General features: G+C 39.2%; 1 protein-coding gene across 2 annotated transcripts in view; it reads left to right on the plus strand.

The window, feature by feature from the left end:
• nckap1l (NCK associated protein 1 like) overlaps positions 1-19,725 on the plus strand; it is a 165,353-nt gene that overhangs the window by 101,344 nt on the left and 44,284 nt on the right. For both annotated transcript variants that reach the window (XM_051672270.1, XM_051672271.1), the window contains 4 exons: positions 3,055-3,152; positions 3,315-3,408; positions 11,827-11,909; positions 12,243-12,323. In XM_051672270.1, the coding sequence (XP_051528230.1) occupies positions 3,055-3,152; positions 3,315-3,408; positions 11,827-11,909; positions 12,243-12,323 (356 nt within the window). The remainder of the gene's footprint in view (positions 1-3,054; positions 3,153-3,314; positions 3,409-11,826; positions 11,910-12,242; positions 12,324-19,725) is intronic.

Genomic DNA, 19,725 nt, shown 5'->3' on the forward strand with positions numbered 1-19,725 from the left:
TACATAAAGACATTAAAAAGTGGCTGACAATAAACTATGAAATCATCAAGTCTGGACATTTAACAAAGTTGGACAACGTAGTCAGCAGTTGCAAAGAGGGAAGTTCCCATCTTTGGAAATCATCTCAGCCAGGTCAGTTGGAATTCTCCAGCAAGCTCCGAATCAACTACTTAGTCTAGCTTCAGTAAGAAGAGGCAGACTTTTGCGACAATGTCAACTACTAATGAGTCTACTTCACCTTCCAAAGCGAAGATGCAATCAAGCTTTAAGTGTCCAAAGTGCACTGATGAACACTTTCTTAACCAGTGTCAATCCTTCAGTGCCCTGTCTGTAAAAGAGCGCCGGACCTTTGCTTAACACAAGAAACTCTTCCTGAACGGTTTCATGAAAGGCCACACCTACAAGAAATCACAAAAGAAATTAGATTACCTGATATCGATCTGGCTGATGAGGTTCACCTGGTGATTTGACTTGACCAGCCTGACATACTCGCCCCTCGTGAGATGAGGTGTGATGAGTTAGACTAAACCTATGTGATCCTAAATGGCCTAGGGTGGATAGTCCATGGACTGGTAGCTGATGACTCCACAACTTCAATCACAGTCTCTTCAATCACAATCTCAGCCAATTTCATACAAGCTGGCAACTCTCTTCAACCAAGCTTGACAATCCATTTCACATCAATAATGATACTCTGTCAATAGTTGACAAGCAAATTGTGGATTTCTGGAATAAACAAACAGTCAAAGTGGATGGTCACTACAAACTACCTATCCCATTCAAGGAACGGCCACCTCAACTACCAAGCAACTATGCAATGGCTAAACATTGGCTGGACCTGCTGGGAAAGTGGCTAATGAAGGACCTGATCCTGCGGCAAAGGTACATTGATGGCACATGTGACTCCCTGCAAAAGGATTATGCAGAGGAAGTTTTTGACATTAACTTAGAGGATGGATGCATATGGTACCTGCCACATCACCTGGTGTTGCATCCACATAAGCCAGGCAAGATTCAAATTGTCTTTGACTGTGCTGCACGGTACCAAGGTACTTCACTAAATGGCTGCATACATGAAGGCAAAGACCTTACCAACAACAAGCTGTTGGCAGTTCTTATCAAGTTCAGACAAGAACCCATTGCTCGAAATGCCAACATTGAAGGCATGTTTTACCAAGTAAGGATGCCACCTCAAGAAAGAGGTGTGCTTTGGTTCTTTTGGTGGGAACGTAATGACCCTCACAAGCCACCCAAACATTACCTCATGACTGCTCACCTCTTTGTAGGTGTTTGGAGTCTAACCCACTGCTGCCAGCTTTGCCTTGCAATGTGTGGCAGAAGATAACTGTGTCAACTTCTATGATGATGCTGTGGAGACATTGAAGTTAAATTTCTATGTGGATGATTGTCTGAAGTCTGTGCCAACAGAAGAATTCACCATAGCACTTGCTTCTGAACTCTGAGTTGCTCATCTGTGGATGCTTCAGATTGACCAAGTGGCTTAGCAATTCTAAAGAGGTGATGAAATCTAAACAAGCTGGGCCAAGTCATTGCATGAGGTTAACCTCAATCAAGAGGATACGAATGAACTCTGGGTGTCCTGTGGGATGTGGAAAGAGATTGCTTCACATTCGATGTAAAAGCAATTGACAAACCTGCAACTAAGAGAGGAGTGCTGAGCACTACCAGTTCCTTCTGTGATCCTTTAGGGTTTGCTAGCCCCTTCATGCTCAAAGCCAAAGTAATTTAAAAAAAGTTGTGACATCTGAAGGTTGACTGGGATGAGGAGGTACCAGAAGACATAGCAGCACAGTGGCACAGATGGCTGGCTGATTTACCTTTTGCTATCAATGCTGACCATACCAAGATATCTTAGACCATGTCAGCGATCCAGCTGTACCACATCTCTGATGCTTCAGAACAGGCCTATGGTGCTATTTCCTTGGTCAGTACAACAACACCTGCAGGCTGGTAATATCAAAGGCCAGACTTGCACCTATCAAGCCAACTTGCACACCATGACTGAAATTAGTAACAGCTGTTGTAGCTATAGAGCTGTACCAAGATATCAAGTGCTGCTTAGAAATTCCTGTCGCTAAGACTTTCTTCTGGACGGACAGCACAATCATGCTTCAATACATCAACAACAAACATTGTAGTTTTCAGACATTTTTCACAAACCGTATTGCAAAAATACATGAATGTTCAGAACCTAGCCAGTGGAGGCACATCAACTTTGCCTCTATCCCTGCTGGTGATGTCTCTTAAGGAATGACTGTGAGAGAGATCCTGCAAAGTGAACATTGGGTCTCTGGACTGCCCTTTCTTCAACTTGAATAAGGAAAACTGGCAAACTCAACCTAATATTCATATGTAGACATTAAATATATTATTTTATGTTAAATATAAACTGTTATTTTTATCATGATGGATGGGGGTCCCCTTTGGAGGTGCCACTGCTGTTTTAGTCAAGTGTGCATCACAGATTTTAATCTGAATGCTGCTTTTATCTCAGCACGTGATGTCTGTTGGCTAATAGAACAAAATTCCTAGCACACGTCCTTTGGGAAACTAAATACTACGAGCCAAGAATGCTCACAGCCATTAAAAAGCATGCTCCCTCTGTAATGATGTCATGGAAAGTCTTCCAAAAACAGCATCAATTACCAGTATTTTCTTTTTACAGCTTATATTTTATTGCCTTTTTTAAATTATTTATGTAAAATGAATATAATAATACATCAACTGGATGATGAATGGATGAGTTGAGAGCTTAACTTTTTATTCTAAATGTGGTGTATTGAATGAAAAACGGAGTTTGGAATCAGTCAGTTCAGTTCATTTTGTGGATTGTGCACACATACAGTATATACACCAAGTTTATTTTCTTTAAATCCTAATGTGTGCATATGCACATTTCAATGCCCATTTTGTGTGTTTATACATCAGGCCCCTTGTGTGTTTGCCTACAAGCCAACACTTTTTTGTATTTAGAATTTTAGATGATTTTGGCCAAATCAATTTGGGATTTGACTGTGGCATATTTTTCTGTAGAGTTGAGCTCTTTGGCTGAACTGATTGGCCCTTATGGATTGAAGTTTTTAAATGAGAACCTCATGTGGCACATCATATCCCAAGTTGGAGAACTAAAGGTAAGACATCTTTTAAAATTAAGAAATTATTTTTGACATGATGTTATAGTAGTAAGATAGGATAAAAATGCCTAATTTAGTAAATACTGTACAGACAATGTTAAATAACACATTTAGAAATAATTGATTGAAAATGTTTTTTTGTTTGTTTTGTTTTTTCAGAAACTTGTAATTGACAACATGGATGTCCTAGTGCAAATGAGAGCTAACTTTGAGAATCCTGAGGCAATGAGTGAACTTCAAAAGAAACTGACAGGTACCTTGTAGTCTCGTGTAGCTAGACCATTGACTACGGCATGAAGTCTGGTCCATTTTGCAGCCCACTAAGACAGAAAGAGACTGTCTGGCCGACATGGATCTGAAAAGTTTATCTGAAATGGATCATAACACAATAATAGACAGCTATGGAACAAATTAATTCAAAATGGTGTGCCAATCTTCATGACCAGTTGTACAGGAAAAAAAGTAAAATAGCGTCTAAAAATAGGTATAGGTTTTGTTATAGCAAACTACAAGAAAAGCACAAACCTAAAAGAAAGACAAAACATGCAGCAATTTCATAAAATAATACTGAGCAAAGCAAAACATAAGCAAACTAACCACACATGCAAACCACAAGCCCCCTGCCCTGACTGTGCCATGAGCAATGCATGTGACAGTGCATGCAATACAGGCAAATTAATTCAGAGCTTGAGAATGGATGTCAAAACAAGACAGTGCAAAAGAAAAATACTTGTTTAGCAAAACAAACAGCAAGACAACAATAATATCAAAAAGAAAATGCATGCATAAAATACTTAAAAAAAAAAAAATTGAGTAAGGGATATTATACAGTTATCTGCTCATCGTGATCAGGACGCAGGCGCAGAGCAGAGGGTATTAAACTAAAAGAGTTTAATTTGCAAAAATAACAGTCTTGATTGTACAGTACATTTTCCCACTTATTACATGACTACTTACCAAATAAATACATAATTGGACATGAAATATTTAGTTTAAATTGTTATTATGTGAGAAGAAGAGAGCGCCTCTAGAAACTCTGAATTCAACCTGCGGTTTCCATCTGTTCTGAGGAACCTGTTGATGTTTATCTTGTGAAAATGATCTGACGATGATTAGCTTACATGTAGAGATCACACAGTGATAAGAGAGAACAGGAGCACATAAAATTTACTCGCAATATCCAAAGAATAACCAGTACCCTCAAGATTTTCCCTTTAGATAATTATTCACTCACGTTTAACCATCAAGCTGTTGTCCCATCTCTATTATAATCAACCACTGAATTACCACTCGTTGTATTATCACCTTGTGGCTATGCAAATTAGATGGGCTTACTTCGGTGTGGCACATTCAGTTTCATTGGTTTGCGGGCTGTTGAATGCTATAACGGTACATGCAGTAAACATGATTGTAAATGTGAACATGATGTGAGCAAACACTGAACAAACACCCGAGAAATCTAATAATGCATTTCTACACACTTGGAGGAGTTCGTTTCATCTCGTTTGGTGCAGCAGCTGCACTATTCTGTTTGAAGCAGTGCTCGAATTGAATCAAGTCTTATGTTTTTTTTTTTTTTTTTGGTGGTGGGTGGGGGTGGGGGGGTAGTCTCACAATATACAATTTATACAAAATATACAATATATTTATTTGATCATAATATGCATAACTATATACTATTTATTAAAAACAGGCTTACATAAAAGAATAGGCTTTTGTGTTGATAAAGAATAAAAAAAAAAATACATTTTCAGTCCAATGTTATATAACAAAGAGAGATAAGCTACTATTCTTCTTTTAAATGGCTTGCTCCAAGTAATACTGGATTTAGAGGGTGACAGAGCAGCAGACCCAAAAGGGCAACTATGGCAAATATACCAGGGGGCTACATATAAGGCACTTGAAGACCCGTAAAAGCATGTGACTTCAAAATACATTTAAATGTCTCAAAAACAGTAGAAAATAATCAGATGCCTTCCAGACTCACTGGATGGTATCACTGTCAGTTTCAGCAGTGGCACAGGAATAATTATTTAATAATGTCTCAGAAAGCAGTGATAAAGGAGCAGTCAGTAACTTCAAAAGGACCTATTTAAGGACCTTTTTTTATTACTTAAACAGTAGCAAAAGATGGCAAAATACTATCAGGCTGTAATGATACTATAGAGAGGAGATTAGGTATGAACCCAGGTGCGGGAGCTTTATTCAAAGAGCGCAGGACAACTGGGCAAACATTATAAATGTCTTTACTGTCACTTTTGATCAATTTAATGCATCCTTGCTGAATAAAAGTATTAATTTCTTTCATTTCTTTCCCAATAAAATAAATAAATTAATTCTTACTAATCCCAAACTTTTGAACGGTAGTCCATAATGTTACAAAAGATTTCTATTTCAGATAAAGGTTGTTCTTTTGAACTTTCTATTCATCAAAGAATCCTGAAAAACAAATTGTACACAACTGTTTTCAGCATTGATAATAATCAGAAATGTTTCTTGAGCATCAAATCAGCATATCAGAATGATATCTGAAGGATCATGTGACACTGAAGACTGCAGTAGTTATGCTGAAAATTCAGCTTTTATCAGAGGAATAAATTACATTTTACTTTTGTATTATTATTATTATTATTATTATTTTAAATTGTAAAATAAAACTGTAAAATTAACAATTGTAAAACTGTTTTTACTGTATTTTGGATCAAATCAATGCAGTCTTGGTGAGCAGAAGAGACTTTTGAACTTTTGAACAGTAGTGTACATCCAACAGAATAATTCTAGCATTATTTACCAATGTAGTATTTACTACCCTAAAAACAACTGGATGATTGATGTGACACTTTGTGATAATAATGTTTGTTCCAAAAGACTTGTTTAAATACATGAAACTAGTTTATTAGATATTAAAAATATAAATTGTGACGAGACAGCCTGTCAGTCTGTGTGTTAGTGTTGGTGGGGATTTTTCAACTATTTCAGTGCAGTTACATTGTTATGTCAGTAGGTGGCGGCAAGGGACTGTTATGAGTGTGTCAGTCAGCAGACTATTCAACCATTTCAGTCAAAAAGGCTGCTTTATTCAGGAACAAACAATGCTATGGTTATCAATATGTCAATCATTGCTATTTCAAGAGTGAATCCCACATTTATATGCGGATGTAATTCCCGAAACTTTGCATGCGTGTACGTGGCCGTTGGTCCTCCTATTAGCAGCATGAAAAACCAGTTTTATACAAATTCTGAATGGATTATATATAGCATAGAAAGCACACAACGAGTGCTCCCTTTATAATAACTAAAAAGTTGTCACTCATCTTCATCACGATCTCTAGCACAACCGTAGAACCAGGCCTATTAATAATGAAAAATGAGTAAGCCTAAATGTTTCCAATTTATGCAAAGAATACAAAAGCCCCGACATGGAGTGGATAGATATAGTAGAAAGATATATATAGAGAGAAAATTACCCCTCAAAAAAAGTCAGTAAGAAGCTTTCTCTTCCTGACTGTGAGTGGAGGTTTATTATTCTCAGTTTTTTAGCTAAAGTTAGCTTCACCGGAGCAGCGCCAAGCAAGCAGTCATGTCAACGATGGCATGCGCTTAGCGGCCTTTAGATGTGGGGCGGGGCGTTTACATTTTAAAGAGACATGACAACTAGCCTATTGTAAATAATTAATTCACGAAATTTACCGTGTCCACTGCATGAATTTTAAACAGATTTGTCGTTATTATTTTTACTAAAATATAAGTATGTTGGGGACCCCCCAAGTCTATTTTTTACTTCTTATGGGGGATCCCTAATGCCTTATGGGGCGGGGGGGGGGGGGGGCCTGGATCCCCCCAGCCCCCCCACAATTCGAGCACTGATTGGAAGACATGTCCTTTTTCTAAGCACACTGAATTCAAATACTTGGGAGGTATTCGTGCTCTCACATATGTTCAAGACTGACAAGACCAGGCAACAGTGACATCTGTTGTCTTTGCAAAATAATGAAATCTAATCGAGCGCTCATCTCATTCATGTAGCAACCAATGAAATTGAATGTGCCACACTGAAGTACGGCCATCTAATTTGCATATCCACAAGGTCATAATACAACAAGTGATAATTCAGGCATTGATTATAATAGAGACGGGGCAACAACGGCTTGATGGGTAAACGTGAGTGAATGATTATCTAAAGGGAAAAACTTGAAGGTAATGGTTATAATTTGGATAATTGATAATCATTATTTGATGAATAACAGAGGTAATGATTATTTGTTTGATTAACTGACAATCATTATTCAATGATTTACAATTCTCAATTATTGTATTACCGTTAACCACATTTGTCACATTTCCAAGGGCGGCCAACCCACTGGGGAGTACGCGCAGGCTCTCTTCAGTGAGGCCCAGAGGCTGTGCTTTGGTGAGATCCTCACGAAATATACACTCACTGGCCACTTTATTAGTTACACCTGTACATCTATTATTTATGCATTTATCTAATCAGTCAATCGTGTGGCAGCAGTGTAATGTATAAAATCATGCATATATGGGTCAGGAGCTTCAGTTAATGTTCACATCAGCCATCAGAATGGGGAAAAAATTGTATCTCAGTGATTTAGATCGTGGCATGATTGTTAGTGCCAGGTTTGTGTATTTCTCTAACTGCTGATCCCCTGGGATTTTCACACACAACAGTCTCTAGAGCAGGGGTCGGGAACCTTTTTTCACTAAGGAGCCAATTTTCTTATTTTTGGTTGATGCATTTTTTTGAAAGAGCCATACCACAAACGATTAATTTACTATTTTCAAAAACAAAGTTTTTCAATAAAATAAAATGTTTATATTGCCCATAGACTACTCAAAAACAAACAAATATGCAAAAATTAATAGGTAACATGTTGCAATATGGAATTGAGTACACGTGTTTGTGCGGAAAATTACTTCATTTTACAATTGTTCATGAAAAATGTAACTTCCCTTTTGGGCTGGGCAATATGTAAAAAATATTTTAATGATAACACATTTAAAATATTGCGATATCCGATTATATGGTCAACCCCCAAGGTCGGTGAATATTTTTGCTTTATTGATTTTGCTTTAAAAATTAAATTAATTTATTGAAACATGAAAAACTTAAACAAAAGACATTTTGAAATTCAAAGTGCACTTTAAACGAAACTAAAAAAGCAATTAAAATAACAAAGTGATTAAAAAATCTTATTTAACCACCTTCCCAAATCCAAACATTTACAGTCTCCAACTTGCTATCATGCAAGCATCCATCAACCACACCAGGTGAAAAATTACTAATAGCCTACAGATTAAGAACAAAAGACAATTATAAATGTAAAGATAATTATAATAATCATCATAATAAATAAGGCTAATAAATTCCCTTGTGTTCCAAAAATATGCTGCCAAATGTGTGTTCTTATTGAATTTGTGTTTGTATTGTGTTTTGGTAATACAGTTAATGCTGCCTAAAGAAAATAAAATAGAACTAAATTTTAGGTTCAAGGTGAACATGTCTTGTATTACTTTATGATTTAATCACTTTCGTCTTTGTTTCTTTAATACAAAGATACCTGTATATATTACTGAACCTGCAGAGTTACTTTCACAATGTGTAAGAGCAAACTGCTCTGTGGAAATAAAGCAAAACTCACAGTTCCTCACGAGATGATCGGAGATCATTTGCAGCATTCTCATAGATTACATTATTCTTCCAAACAGTTTTCAGTTGAATAAAACAGAGAAAATGGAGTGATAACTCTTTACATGCGCTTGTTCCACGAGACAGTGACCTGTTGCATGCCTCTGAACAAACAGCGAATCAGACATGAGCACTGACATATTGTCTGTTCTTAAAAATATAATAAAGTGTGTTTCTTCAAGCGAGCGTCTTTCTGACTAACAGCATTTCTTGTCATGTGTCACTCCGAGACGTCTTACAGGTCACTCACCTGTTGCGGGTAGATGAGCAAAATTACTCGCGCATGAAATACATTTGGACGAGAAGCTCGCGAACTGGATTGAGCCTCATCGCATTTTGCGGGTGGTGGGTACTATATCACACCCTGGGTGCACATAAAAAATAAAGAACGCTCATAAAATCACTCGTAGAAAATGCTCTTAACAGCTAAGATCAATAGTTATTGAGAAACGAGGCCCAGAACTCTATGAATGTGCGTGTCCAGGAGAAGCGCTTTCATTGCACTCGTGAACAACAGAGCTCACTGCGCGCACATATCAAATCAGACACACACTGGTGGCTTTTTTTCATCTGTTCTTCAAAATATAATCATGTTTCGTCAAACGCGTGTCTTTGTGTCTAATTTCTTGTAATATATCACTCTGAGAAGTCTTACAGTTCGCCCTCAACAGTGACTGATACATTAGCAAAATATTCTGCATGAAAAATCTGCATTTGGCAGGTGTTCATTTCAAACCTTGTTCACCAGGAGTAGGCTGTCTGACAAATTCGGGAGAAAGGAAATCAAAACAGTGTCACTGACTTCAAGCTTTGCAATCACACCCACACATTCTGCTGGAAAATGATCTCTAGAAAGTTTTAAATGATCATGTGTTGGTGAATGGTGAGACACCCCGAGAGCCACTTGTGGCTCGCGAGCCATAGGTTCCCAACCCCTGCTCTGTGTAAAGTGAATGGTGCGAAAAACAAAAAGACATCCAGCGAGTGGCAGTTCTGTGGGCGAAAACGGCTTGTTAATGACAGAGGTCAGAGGAGAATGGCCAAAGTGGTGCAAGCCGACAGGAAGGTGACAGTAACCCAAATAAACGCGTTACAAAAGTGCTATGCAGAAAAGCATTTCTGAACATACAACATCTCGAACATTGAGGTGGATGGGCTACAGCAGCAGAAGACCCCTCCAGGTACCACTACTGTCAGCTTAGAACAGGAAACTGAGGCTGCAGTGGGCACTGGCTCACCATAACTGGACAGTAGACGATTGGAAAAACATCACCTGGTCTGACAAATCTGGATTTCTGCTGAGGTACACAAATTGTAGGCCCACTGCAGCCTCAATTTTCTGTTCTTGGTTGATAGAAGTAGAACCCAACATGGTCTCCTGCTGTTGTAGCCCATCCGCCTCAAAGTTTGATGTGTTGTGCATTCTGAGATGCTGTTCTGCTCGCTACAGTTGTACAGAGGGTTTATCTGAGTTACTGTAGCCTTTCTGTCAGCTCAAACCAGTCTGGCCATTCTCTGTTGACCTTTCTCATTAACAAGGCGTTTTTGTCAACAGAACTGCCGCTCACTAGTTGTTTTTTGTTTTTTGCACCATTCTCTATACACTCTAGAAACTGTTGCTTGTGAAAATAATAGGAGATCAGCAGTTACAGAAATATTCAAACCAGCCCGTCTGGCACCAACAAGCATGCCATGGTCGAAATAACTGAGATCACATTTTTTCCCCATTGTGATGGTTGATGTGAAAATTAACTGAAGCTCCTGACCCATATCTGCCTGATTTTATACATTACACTGCTGCCACACGATTGGCTGATTAGATAATTGCATGAATAAGTAGATGTACGGGTGTACCTAATAAAGTGGCCGGTGAGTGTATAATTTCTTGCTGGACTTGACGAGCAGTTTAGCTTGGAGGACCTGGGTGAGATTATTTTTTTATTGGCCCTATTGGGGATTTGTGGACCACGTATGCTGGCTCAGAGAGATGAAGGTCAATCTAAGGGAAAGGACCTCAACTCAACTGGAGGTCGTTGCTGCAGCTTCTCTGGAGGCGTTCGCCCTCAAGAATTTAGCTACCTTCGAGGTTCCCACCCTCGCTGCAGCTCGCTTGGAGGCCCCTGCCCTTGACACTGCTGCTTCTCTGGGGGCAGTCATCCTATAATTTGCAGTTTCCTTGGACATGCCCGGCCTCACTGCAGCTTCCTTGGAGGCACCCGCCTTCGCTTCAGCTCCCTTCTTGGAGGCCCCTCCATCCTCTAAGGTCCCAGTCCACCTCCTTTCCAGCCCTTTCCCCTGCAGCCACGGTTAACCCAACCCAGTCTTTTCCTCAGTTGTAGACACCAATCAATCCCTGTCCCCAGTGGCTGCTGCCAACCAGTCCCTCTCTTCACTGGCTGTTCTCTTGGACCTCACTCCCCTGTCTTCCCTGCAAAGCCTCACTCCCCTGTATGCTCCCCACCAGGCCTCACTCCCCTGTCTGCCCAGCTTGATAGCTTGGTTCCGCTCTTGTCCCTAAACTTTTGTGGTCTTCCCCATATAATTCCCCTTTGTTGGAGCCTTCAGAGTTCGCTCCTGCTCCGGAGCTGCCTGACCTCATAGATGCACATAGATACATTGATTACACTTTTTCCCACATATATCTTCAAATGAAATTCATTTTAATGAAAATAATCAAATGAAATTGACCAAATAAAATGTACTTTTTTTCAATACAACCTTTTTTAATAATATTAATTAATAAATTCAGCATAAATAAATGTTGCCCATTTATGTGTCTGTTCTACACCTGCCTATATTATTTCCAAATATTTTTTCCTCAAAAGTACTAAAAGAATATTTAGTGGAATTGTTAAGAGGACTACTTTTGAATGTGTTTTTCTTATTCAGAATTCTACTCTTCTTATTCCACTGTGTGTTTCACTGTGAATGTAATGAAATGTTGATTTGTCAAATGTTTTCCATCAGGCAGTGAGAATGTGTTGAAGAGAATGACCATTATTGGTGTGATTCTGTCGTTTAGGAACATGGTTCAAGATGCTCTGCAGAAGGTGAATGGCTCTACTTATATTCATTAATGATGATGGACAACACACAAAATCATCACATTTCAAATATTTTTTTGTACAAATCTATATGTAGAAATTGTATCTAACAATGTAAATATAACATCAGAGATAAAAATGTCAATAAATATTTGTTAGTTACTTTTAAGCAGTAAAACACTCTTTCCCCTTCTGTAATTGTTATTTTACAAAGTAGTATGGTATATACACAGTGCACGTATTTTAGTTTTTTACTACATATTATATTATACTGTTGGGTTTTAGTCCAGTTTCGGAGGGATCACAGGACATAACTGTACTGATAATTTTCCTCTGTAGATCATGGACAAGCACTGCCCATTTCTAATGAGACCAATCAAATGCTTGAAGGACTTTATCTACCCTGACACTGACATCAAGGTAAAGCAGTTTTGTAATGTATTACCACTATTGGACTAACATGTCTTCAGATAGCTTGTATCTCTCTGTAGGAATAAGGGACTATAAGTAAAATATACTGTCATTTCAAAGCACAGGAGCCATGTGACAAGTTAAAATGCTGTTATTTAAGTTTATATTTGAAGTTTCTTTTTTTGTAGTGCTGTCAATAAAAATGTTTAATTGTGTTTAATTGCATAAGTATTTTTTTAAATACTTAATTGCACAATAATTGCATGGATTCATATCTGTGGATTGAAATCTGCCCTAGCAGTATCTATAAAAATAATTCTTTAAAATCTTCATCCGGTAATAAAATCGATTGTGATTGACCTATCCTGACCAGCTCTGAGAAATGTAACAGGTACCACGTAATAGTGCTGTTGATGTACCTGTCTATACGTCTGGACAATTATTTAGACCCAATTAATGATCCTAAAGATCTTTAATAACCATTAAATTAAAAATTCAATGCTCTGCACTGTATGGTGAGCTTGCCGGATTTTAATGGACCTAAGGCAATTAAAAAATTGCCTTCGCGTGGTGCCCCCTTGGACATGGTTCCCCTGGGCATGTGCCCAATTGCCCACATGGTTAATCCAGCCCTTTGCATAACCTTATGTAGTCAGGTTTAGTCAGACATGTTAAATTATATTTTTGACATCAATCAAACCAGTTAATTTAGATGTTACCACATGAAGCAAATTTTTTAGGTTAACTTTTTTTCTCTGTGTAATTTGTGTGGATGACATACTTTAGTTTTATGCAACAGCACTCTTTATTTATTCACTTGCAGAAAACACAACAGATTTTTTTTTCTCATAGTGCATCACAATTCTGAACTCAAACCTGCAAGTTCTCAATAACACTCAAATAGATCAGACACTCAATAGATAAACAGACGCCAACTCTGCACACTCAACTCGTTCTCCCTTCTCTGGTGTGTTTGGCTGCTTTTAAGAGCTCTCTCCACCATCACTGTAATGAGAAACAGCTCAGGGCGGGGCCTCCCTCCCTTGCGTCGTCTTGGCACAGAGCAGACATAGACGGCCCTGGCACCGCCTCTCCCGCCATAGCATCGCATGTCACACACCGAGACATTATTTCACAGGACCCATCCACATATTTCCCTTTAATAAATTCTTAGAATCAGGCCAGTTTGTCCCCAGAATCAGTGGATGTGCTAGATGGGAATTAACCGCGGCCTCTACTCTATGCTTTCTCCCCTTGAATAGTATCTCTATGGTAACCACCGGATACATGTAAATATCCCCATGCACACACCGCACCTTCACCCAATTATTTGTTCCTAATGCCCCGTCTTGTACCAAGCATTGGTGAATAGAGGTTTGGGAGCAGAATCCACCAAAGCTTGATATGTATCCCCCTGGGTACTGACCGGTATCCGATACGCCCCAGCTCGATCGGGGGCGGCCTGTGAAGCGTCGGGAATCCGGACCAGAGTGCCCACCTCCATTACTGGACATCGGTCCTGGAAATGCTCAGGCCCCCTTACTATACTTGTGGGACCGGGCTCGGCAACCTGGGAGGGATAGCGGAGAGAGACAGGGTTAGCAGGAGACACAAGCAGGGGGGAAGACCCCCTATCCGGGGAAGAAACCTGGGCAGAGGACTGCCCAGTTTCCTGGGGGCAGGGATGGGATGGAAAGAGGATGGGCAGGGGCAGGTTTGGGGATAGGGGAGAGAGAAAACAGAGAGAGAGAGACTTCGGTTCACTGCCTCCCAGAAACACTATCATGAAATTTTTGGCCAGCTGGACCGCTTCCTCCAGCGATGCCGGATGGTGGCACTGGACCCATTCGGACATACCATGGGGCAGTTGGGAGATTAACTGCTGCAGAACCACCTGGTCCACAATTTCCTGAGCACCGCGGGATTCCCCTGCCAGCAACCACTTCCGGCAGGCGTTCCGGAGCTGCTGCGCGAACGGGCGGCCGTGTTTTCCCAGCTTCAGGGAGCAGAAATGCTGGCGGCTCTGTTTGGGGCTCCGGCTGACCCGCTGCATGATAGGTTGGCATAGACAAGGAGATTGGCTGGGGGAAGCTGTTGACCCGCAAGCTGCGCTTCCCCGGAGAGTTGTGGCAACAAAATTGACACCCACTGATCAGGCGTCCATTCCCACACCTCGGAGGTGGGCTCCGAGGCCGCAACAGCAACCCCTCATGTCTGATCAGGCTCCAGAATGCCTGTCGGTCCTCCACTTGGGCTTGGAGCAGGAGTTGGAAACACTGTTCCTTCTCCAGCTGCAGATCGACAAGGGCTTGGTGCTTGATGTTTTAAGCATGATTTGCAATGCCAAGAGTGCTACTTGCTATGTAATGTCATGCACACAAAGTCAGTGGGCATGACCAAGGACGTTTGGTATTTTCATGCAAGCATACACTAATTCTGAGGCATAAGTAGGTTGGCGAAATCATGCGCGTAAAGCACAAGCAATATAAATGAAGACAGCTTAATTATAAGAAGTTGGTAGGTAGAATAAATGGGCTGTATGCTATTGGTGCCAAATTTATGTTCTTGCAGCTAGGGGCCCTAAACAAGAGAGAATTCAGGATCAGATACCTACTGACTAGTGAAGGATAATACCTAGCGAAGTTTAATAAAATGATTAATTATAACTATTTTAAAATGAAGATTAAAAAGCTTACTGCAACCGCAGTTTTCAGCAAACATGAAGTAAAAAGAGAGTAACGATGCAGCAAATATGATCAAAGTAGCATTTCAGCACCACTGGAAATAATCAGCGGCCGATCAAACACAATATATTAGACTTATACATACATATTTGTTAGACTATTAAAAATAACTGAATGTCCAGTGAATGTCAGAAACACAGTTGGTAAAAGGTAACATTATAAGTTAAAAAGTTGAAATGAATTCTTATTGCTTTTCTTAACATAATATCATGCATTCCTGTGTTTTATGTTTTATGTATTCCAGAGATTGGACATGAACTTTGATACAGATGGTACTCAATTTAGCTGTCCACTTGCTGCTCTAAACTGCTAGATAGCACTATAATTATACTATTTCAGGCTGAATCTGAATGCATCACAGCTTATTCTAGCGAAAAGTAGTTTGCTACTGCTACTGGAAACATTCAAAATGCACTAATAAACAACAATAAACTTTGTGTCCGTGCATGTCGTTTGCTTTTAAATAATGTGACTGAAAAGAAAAAGCCCTGGTTCAGGCAGTGTGAGAGATAAGGAGCTTATGTATATGTGATTAATATGTTTAAGGAGAGACTATGTGCACTAAATGTAAATAGCACTGACTGCATACACAGTCTGACTAACTGCACTCCAAATCAGAGGGAACCAGACAAAACTATAGAAAACCACTGTATTTAGTCAAAGAAGTGGCATGAGATGTAGCGTTTGAAGTTTGCTTTAACTGCAAATGACTAGAGTTCCAAACATTTTTTTTTTCAATCCCACTCTTCTATCCACATTTCATGTCAGTGAAGACATACACTTTATTTTAATAAATGTTAACTCAAAATATTTTAAACGTGGAAATAAAATGTCAATGGAGAGTGTTTTATAACTGAAAATAAACATGATACTCACAGTGATCGGTGGGGCTCAGTGAAGGTCAAGCAGAGAAGGGTTTAGTTCAGGTAAGGGGCGACGGAGAGAGAAAAAAAAAACTTTCTTTCATAACATTAAGTATTTTAAAGGGTTTGTGAAGACACATTTTAATCCATAAAATCACATCAAAGTATAAGACCAAATGCCATGTACAAAACCAAACAGAAGACCAACAATTATCTTACAGGACACAGTGCTCTATTTTTGTGACTGCGTTTGGCACAGCACAACGCGCAACAAATGTGTGATGCATCTCATCCAATTTTCGTGAAAACTTTAGTTCTTAGCGACATTTTCATGCCATAGGTGGGAGTGCTTGCGCAATTTGCTGAGGAAAAGGGTCATTGCATTGAGATGTCTGAGAACCATGTATAATCTCACCACAAAGTCTAAACTGCATTTTGGGGATTCCACCAGCAAATGATTTCAAAGAGCAATCAATCACTTTTAATACTAGCCATGATTTGTGTGTCAGTAGATCAATAAGGTTAATAATTATAATACTAATAATAAATATAGCTGCAAGCAGCAATGATTGGGTCCAAGCCCTGCTGGTATTCGTAAAGCACAATGCAAAGAGCTCTAGTACATCTGAGGCACAATGTTAAAGGGATAGTTCACCCAAAAATTAAAATTTTCTCATCATTTACTCACCCTCATGCCATCTCAGATGTGTGACTTTCATCTGCAGAACACAATCAAATATTTTTAGAAAACTATCTCAGCTCTGTAGGTCCATACAATAAAAGTGAATGGTGATCAGCACTTTAAAGCTCCAAAAAGCACAGACAGTCATAGTAAAAGTAATCCATACGACACCAGTGGTTAAATTAATGTCTTCTAAATCGATACAATCGCTTTGGGTGAGAAACAGATCACTATGTAAGTCCTTATCACTATAATTGTTTACTTCCGGTCGCTCTCCAATGTGTGTTCATGACAGGACCGAGTTCATGAAGCCACTGAAGTGATGTTAGCACATTGGCATGTTCAAATGAAAGCACTAATTCTCACCCAATATATATAACATTTTGTATAAAAACAAAATATAAAATAAAATATTCATTTTCACAAACTATATATTGCAGAAGTTTGCATACCCCTTTTGTTTTAGGCCTATACGTTTTCACACCCCTTTCAGAATGTATGCAAATATAAGAGATAAAATATTATATATTTTATGTAGTACTACACTTCAAAAGCTACATACAAGTACATGTAGTGTACTTTACACAAATCATCCTATTCAAAAGTTTGCATCCCCTTGGTTCTTGGATCTTGTGTTGTCGTCTTGAGCATCAGTGAATGTTTGCACATTTTGTAATAGTTGTGAATGTGTCCATCAATTGTCCTAAGTGTCAAAAGCTGGATGTCTGTATCATTTAGCCACTGTTGGGAAGAATTCAAACTTGCAGAAGATGCTGGGAAACCAAAGAATGGACAGTATTTTTCTTAAGAAAATTGGGCAGCTTCACAGCTCAGGACAAAGCAGGGACTCATGAACAATTATTACACAAACAGTAATTTATCATAGAGAAAGCAACACACCATATTTAAGGGTTTACCCTCATGCCAGTAGCTCTAAAGCTCGCGTGCAGTCTGTCTCATGAACCTGCACAGATCATTGGTTGGTGAAGAGTTTCACTTAATAATACATCAGATTTCAGTTTGTTTCTCACCAAACTTTTTTGTATTCCTTCAGAACAAGACATGAGTCGCATACAATAATTTGTTAGACTTCTGAATTATACTTTTGTGTCCTTTTGAAGCTTAAAGAAGTGGTCACCATAAACTGCCATTGTGTGACATCACTGAGCACAATTTTGTTCACAATTTCTCCCTTTGTGTTAAGAAAAGAAAGAAAATCATATGGAGTTATAACAACACAGGGGTGAGTAAACAATGACAGAATTTGAGTGAACTAATCCTTTTAGAACCAAGGGAATGTAAACTTTTGAACCGGATCACTTGTTTAATTTCAGTTACCATTTTGTCTTGTACAATATAAAGTATGTGAGTATCTGTTGTCAAATAGCTTTGTGATGAGGAGGAGAGTGGGGCCGGGCCGTAAGGACATATGTCTGGCCCTGAATTGGGCTAATCAGCCGGGAGGGGGATAAAGATGATCTGGAGGCGCCAGTTCGAGAGAGAGAGAGAGACACACGCGGCCGCTGTGTGTGTGTGTTTATGTTTGTTTTATGTTGGTTTAAGTTCAGTTACGTCATTAAAGTTATGTTGACTGTACTGCCGGTTCCCGCCGCCTCTTTTCCCATCGTGAACCCGTTACACTGGTGCCAAAACCCAGGAAGGAGGAGGGATGCACTGTCGTGGAGTCCTCGCCGCTGCCGTCCGCCAGGGAAGAGCCGCGGCCATCCGCAGGGGGGACAGAGGAGTCGCTGCCAGCTGCCAGCTGCCGGGAGTCGGAGGAACTGCTGCCATCCGCCAGGAAGGGGAGGAGCCGTTCCGTCCGCCAGGGGTTTGGAGGACTCGCTGCTGCACAAGGTGTACAAGCAGTGCATAGAACTGCCCAACTTTTTCCATGAATTAACAATCATGTCTGTGTTAAATGGCCCTAATATTAGCAGCGGACTTTACCAGTGTTTTCGGATGTAGCATTTGTAGTCAAGTCGTGAGATGTAACTTCTCAGCGAGTGCTAATTACTACTGTGTTGACTCATTATTTTCCCAAACCAGTCAGCAGATAGAGACAAAAAATAAATCTCAGTATATATTATTTCTTTAGATAGGGATCATTTTAGATAAAACTAAATTGAAAATGAAGTACAAATAAAAAACAAAATTAAAATTTGAAACAATAACTTTGGTTTTAATGACTAAAACAGCTTTCACTTTCTTTAATCTATGTTTGAGTGGAGGGAAAAAAGCAACAAATAACTGAAATGTCAACAGTACGCAATAAGAAGTGTGTTGAAGAACAGTTTTGTCTTCATACACCTAAAGCATATGCTTTCATTCTGAAACCACTTTGAAGTTTGTTCAGCTGGAAACTAATCATAAAATATAGAGGTGTTTTTGTTACATTTATATTGACAATTGTCTTTTCTTAATTGTGAAAGTTAAAATAAGCTTAAAATATTGATGTTGAGTTTACGGTTACAATTTGAATTCAGATTCATGAGCAGATTCATTCGGACTCAACTCTGATTCGGCCTGTTAGGGACTCGGTCTTGAGTCTGACTCGGCCCCTTTTGGACTCTGACTTGATTTGGACTCGATTGTTTAAATACTCGGACTGAACTAAGGTGGTCTCGAACCCAACACTAGAAGAGTACATAACGATTGCTAAGAAAATATTATTACAGCTTATTTATTTTTTCACAGTCTGCATTGTAATAAGCACAACATGAAGACTCCGAGGTCAACAGAAGTACAATTTATAAAACCATTTTTTTCTGGACTCGATCTCATAACCTGTTGAGCCGTAGTCCATTGCTTTAACCACTGGGCCACTCAATGCCAAAGAGACTTGACAAGTTTAGAGTTCACACACGAAAGCATTGGTTAGCATGCTAACCAATTAGGCATGGCAAGGCAAGTTTATTTCAGAATCAGAATGAGTTTTATTGCCAAGTGTGCTCACATACACAAGGAATTTTATTTTGGTGATAGGAGAAACAAGCAAGTGCACACAGAATATTACAGTGAGACACAGAATATAAAACCAGGTAAAAGTATAAATAGACATACAAAAAAATAGGACATGTTACATTGAATGGCATATGTACATGTGCACGTGGTAATACAGTTAA

The sequence above is a fragment of the Myxocyprinus asiaticus genome, chromosome 35, assembly GCF_019703515.2.
Source record: "Myxocyprinus asiaticus isolate MX2 ecotype Aquarium Trade chromosome 35, UBuf_Myxa_2, whole genome shotgun sequence".
Classification (NCBI taxonomy): Eukaryota; Metazoa; Chordata; class Actinopteri; order Cypriniformes; family Catostomidae; genus Myxocyprinus; species Myxocyprinus asiaticus.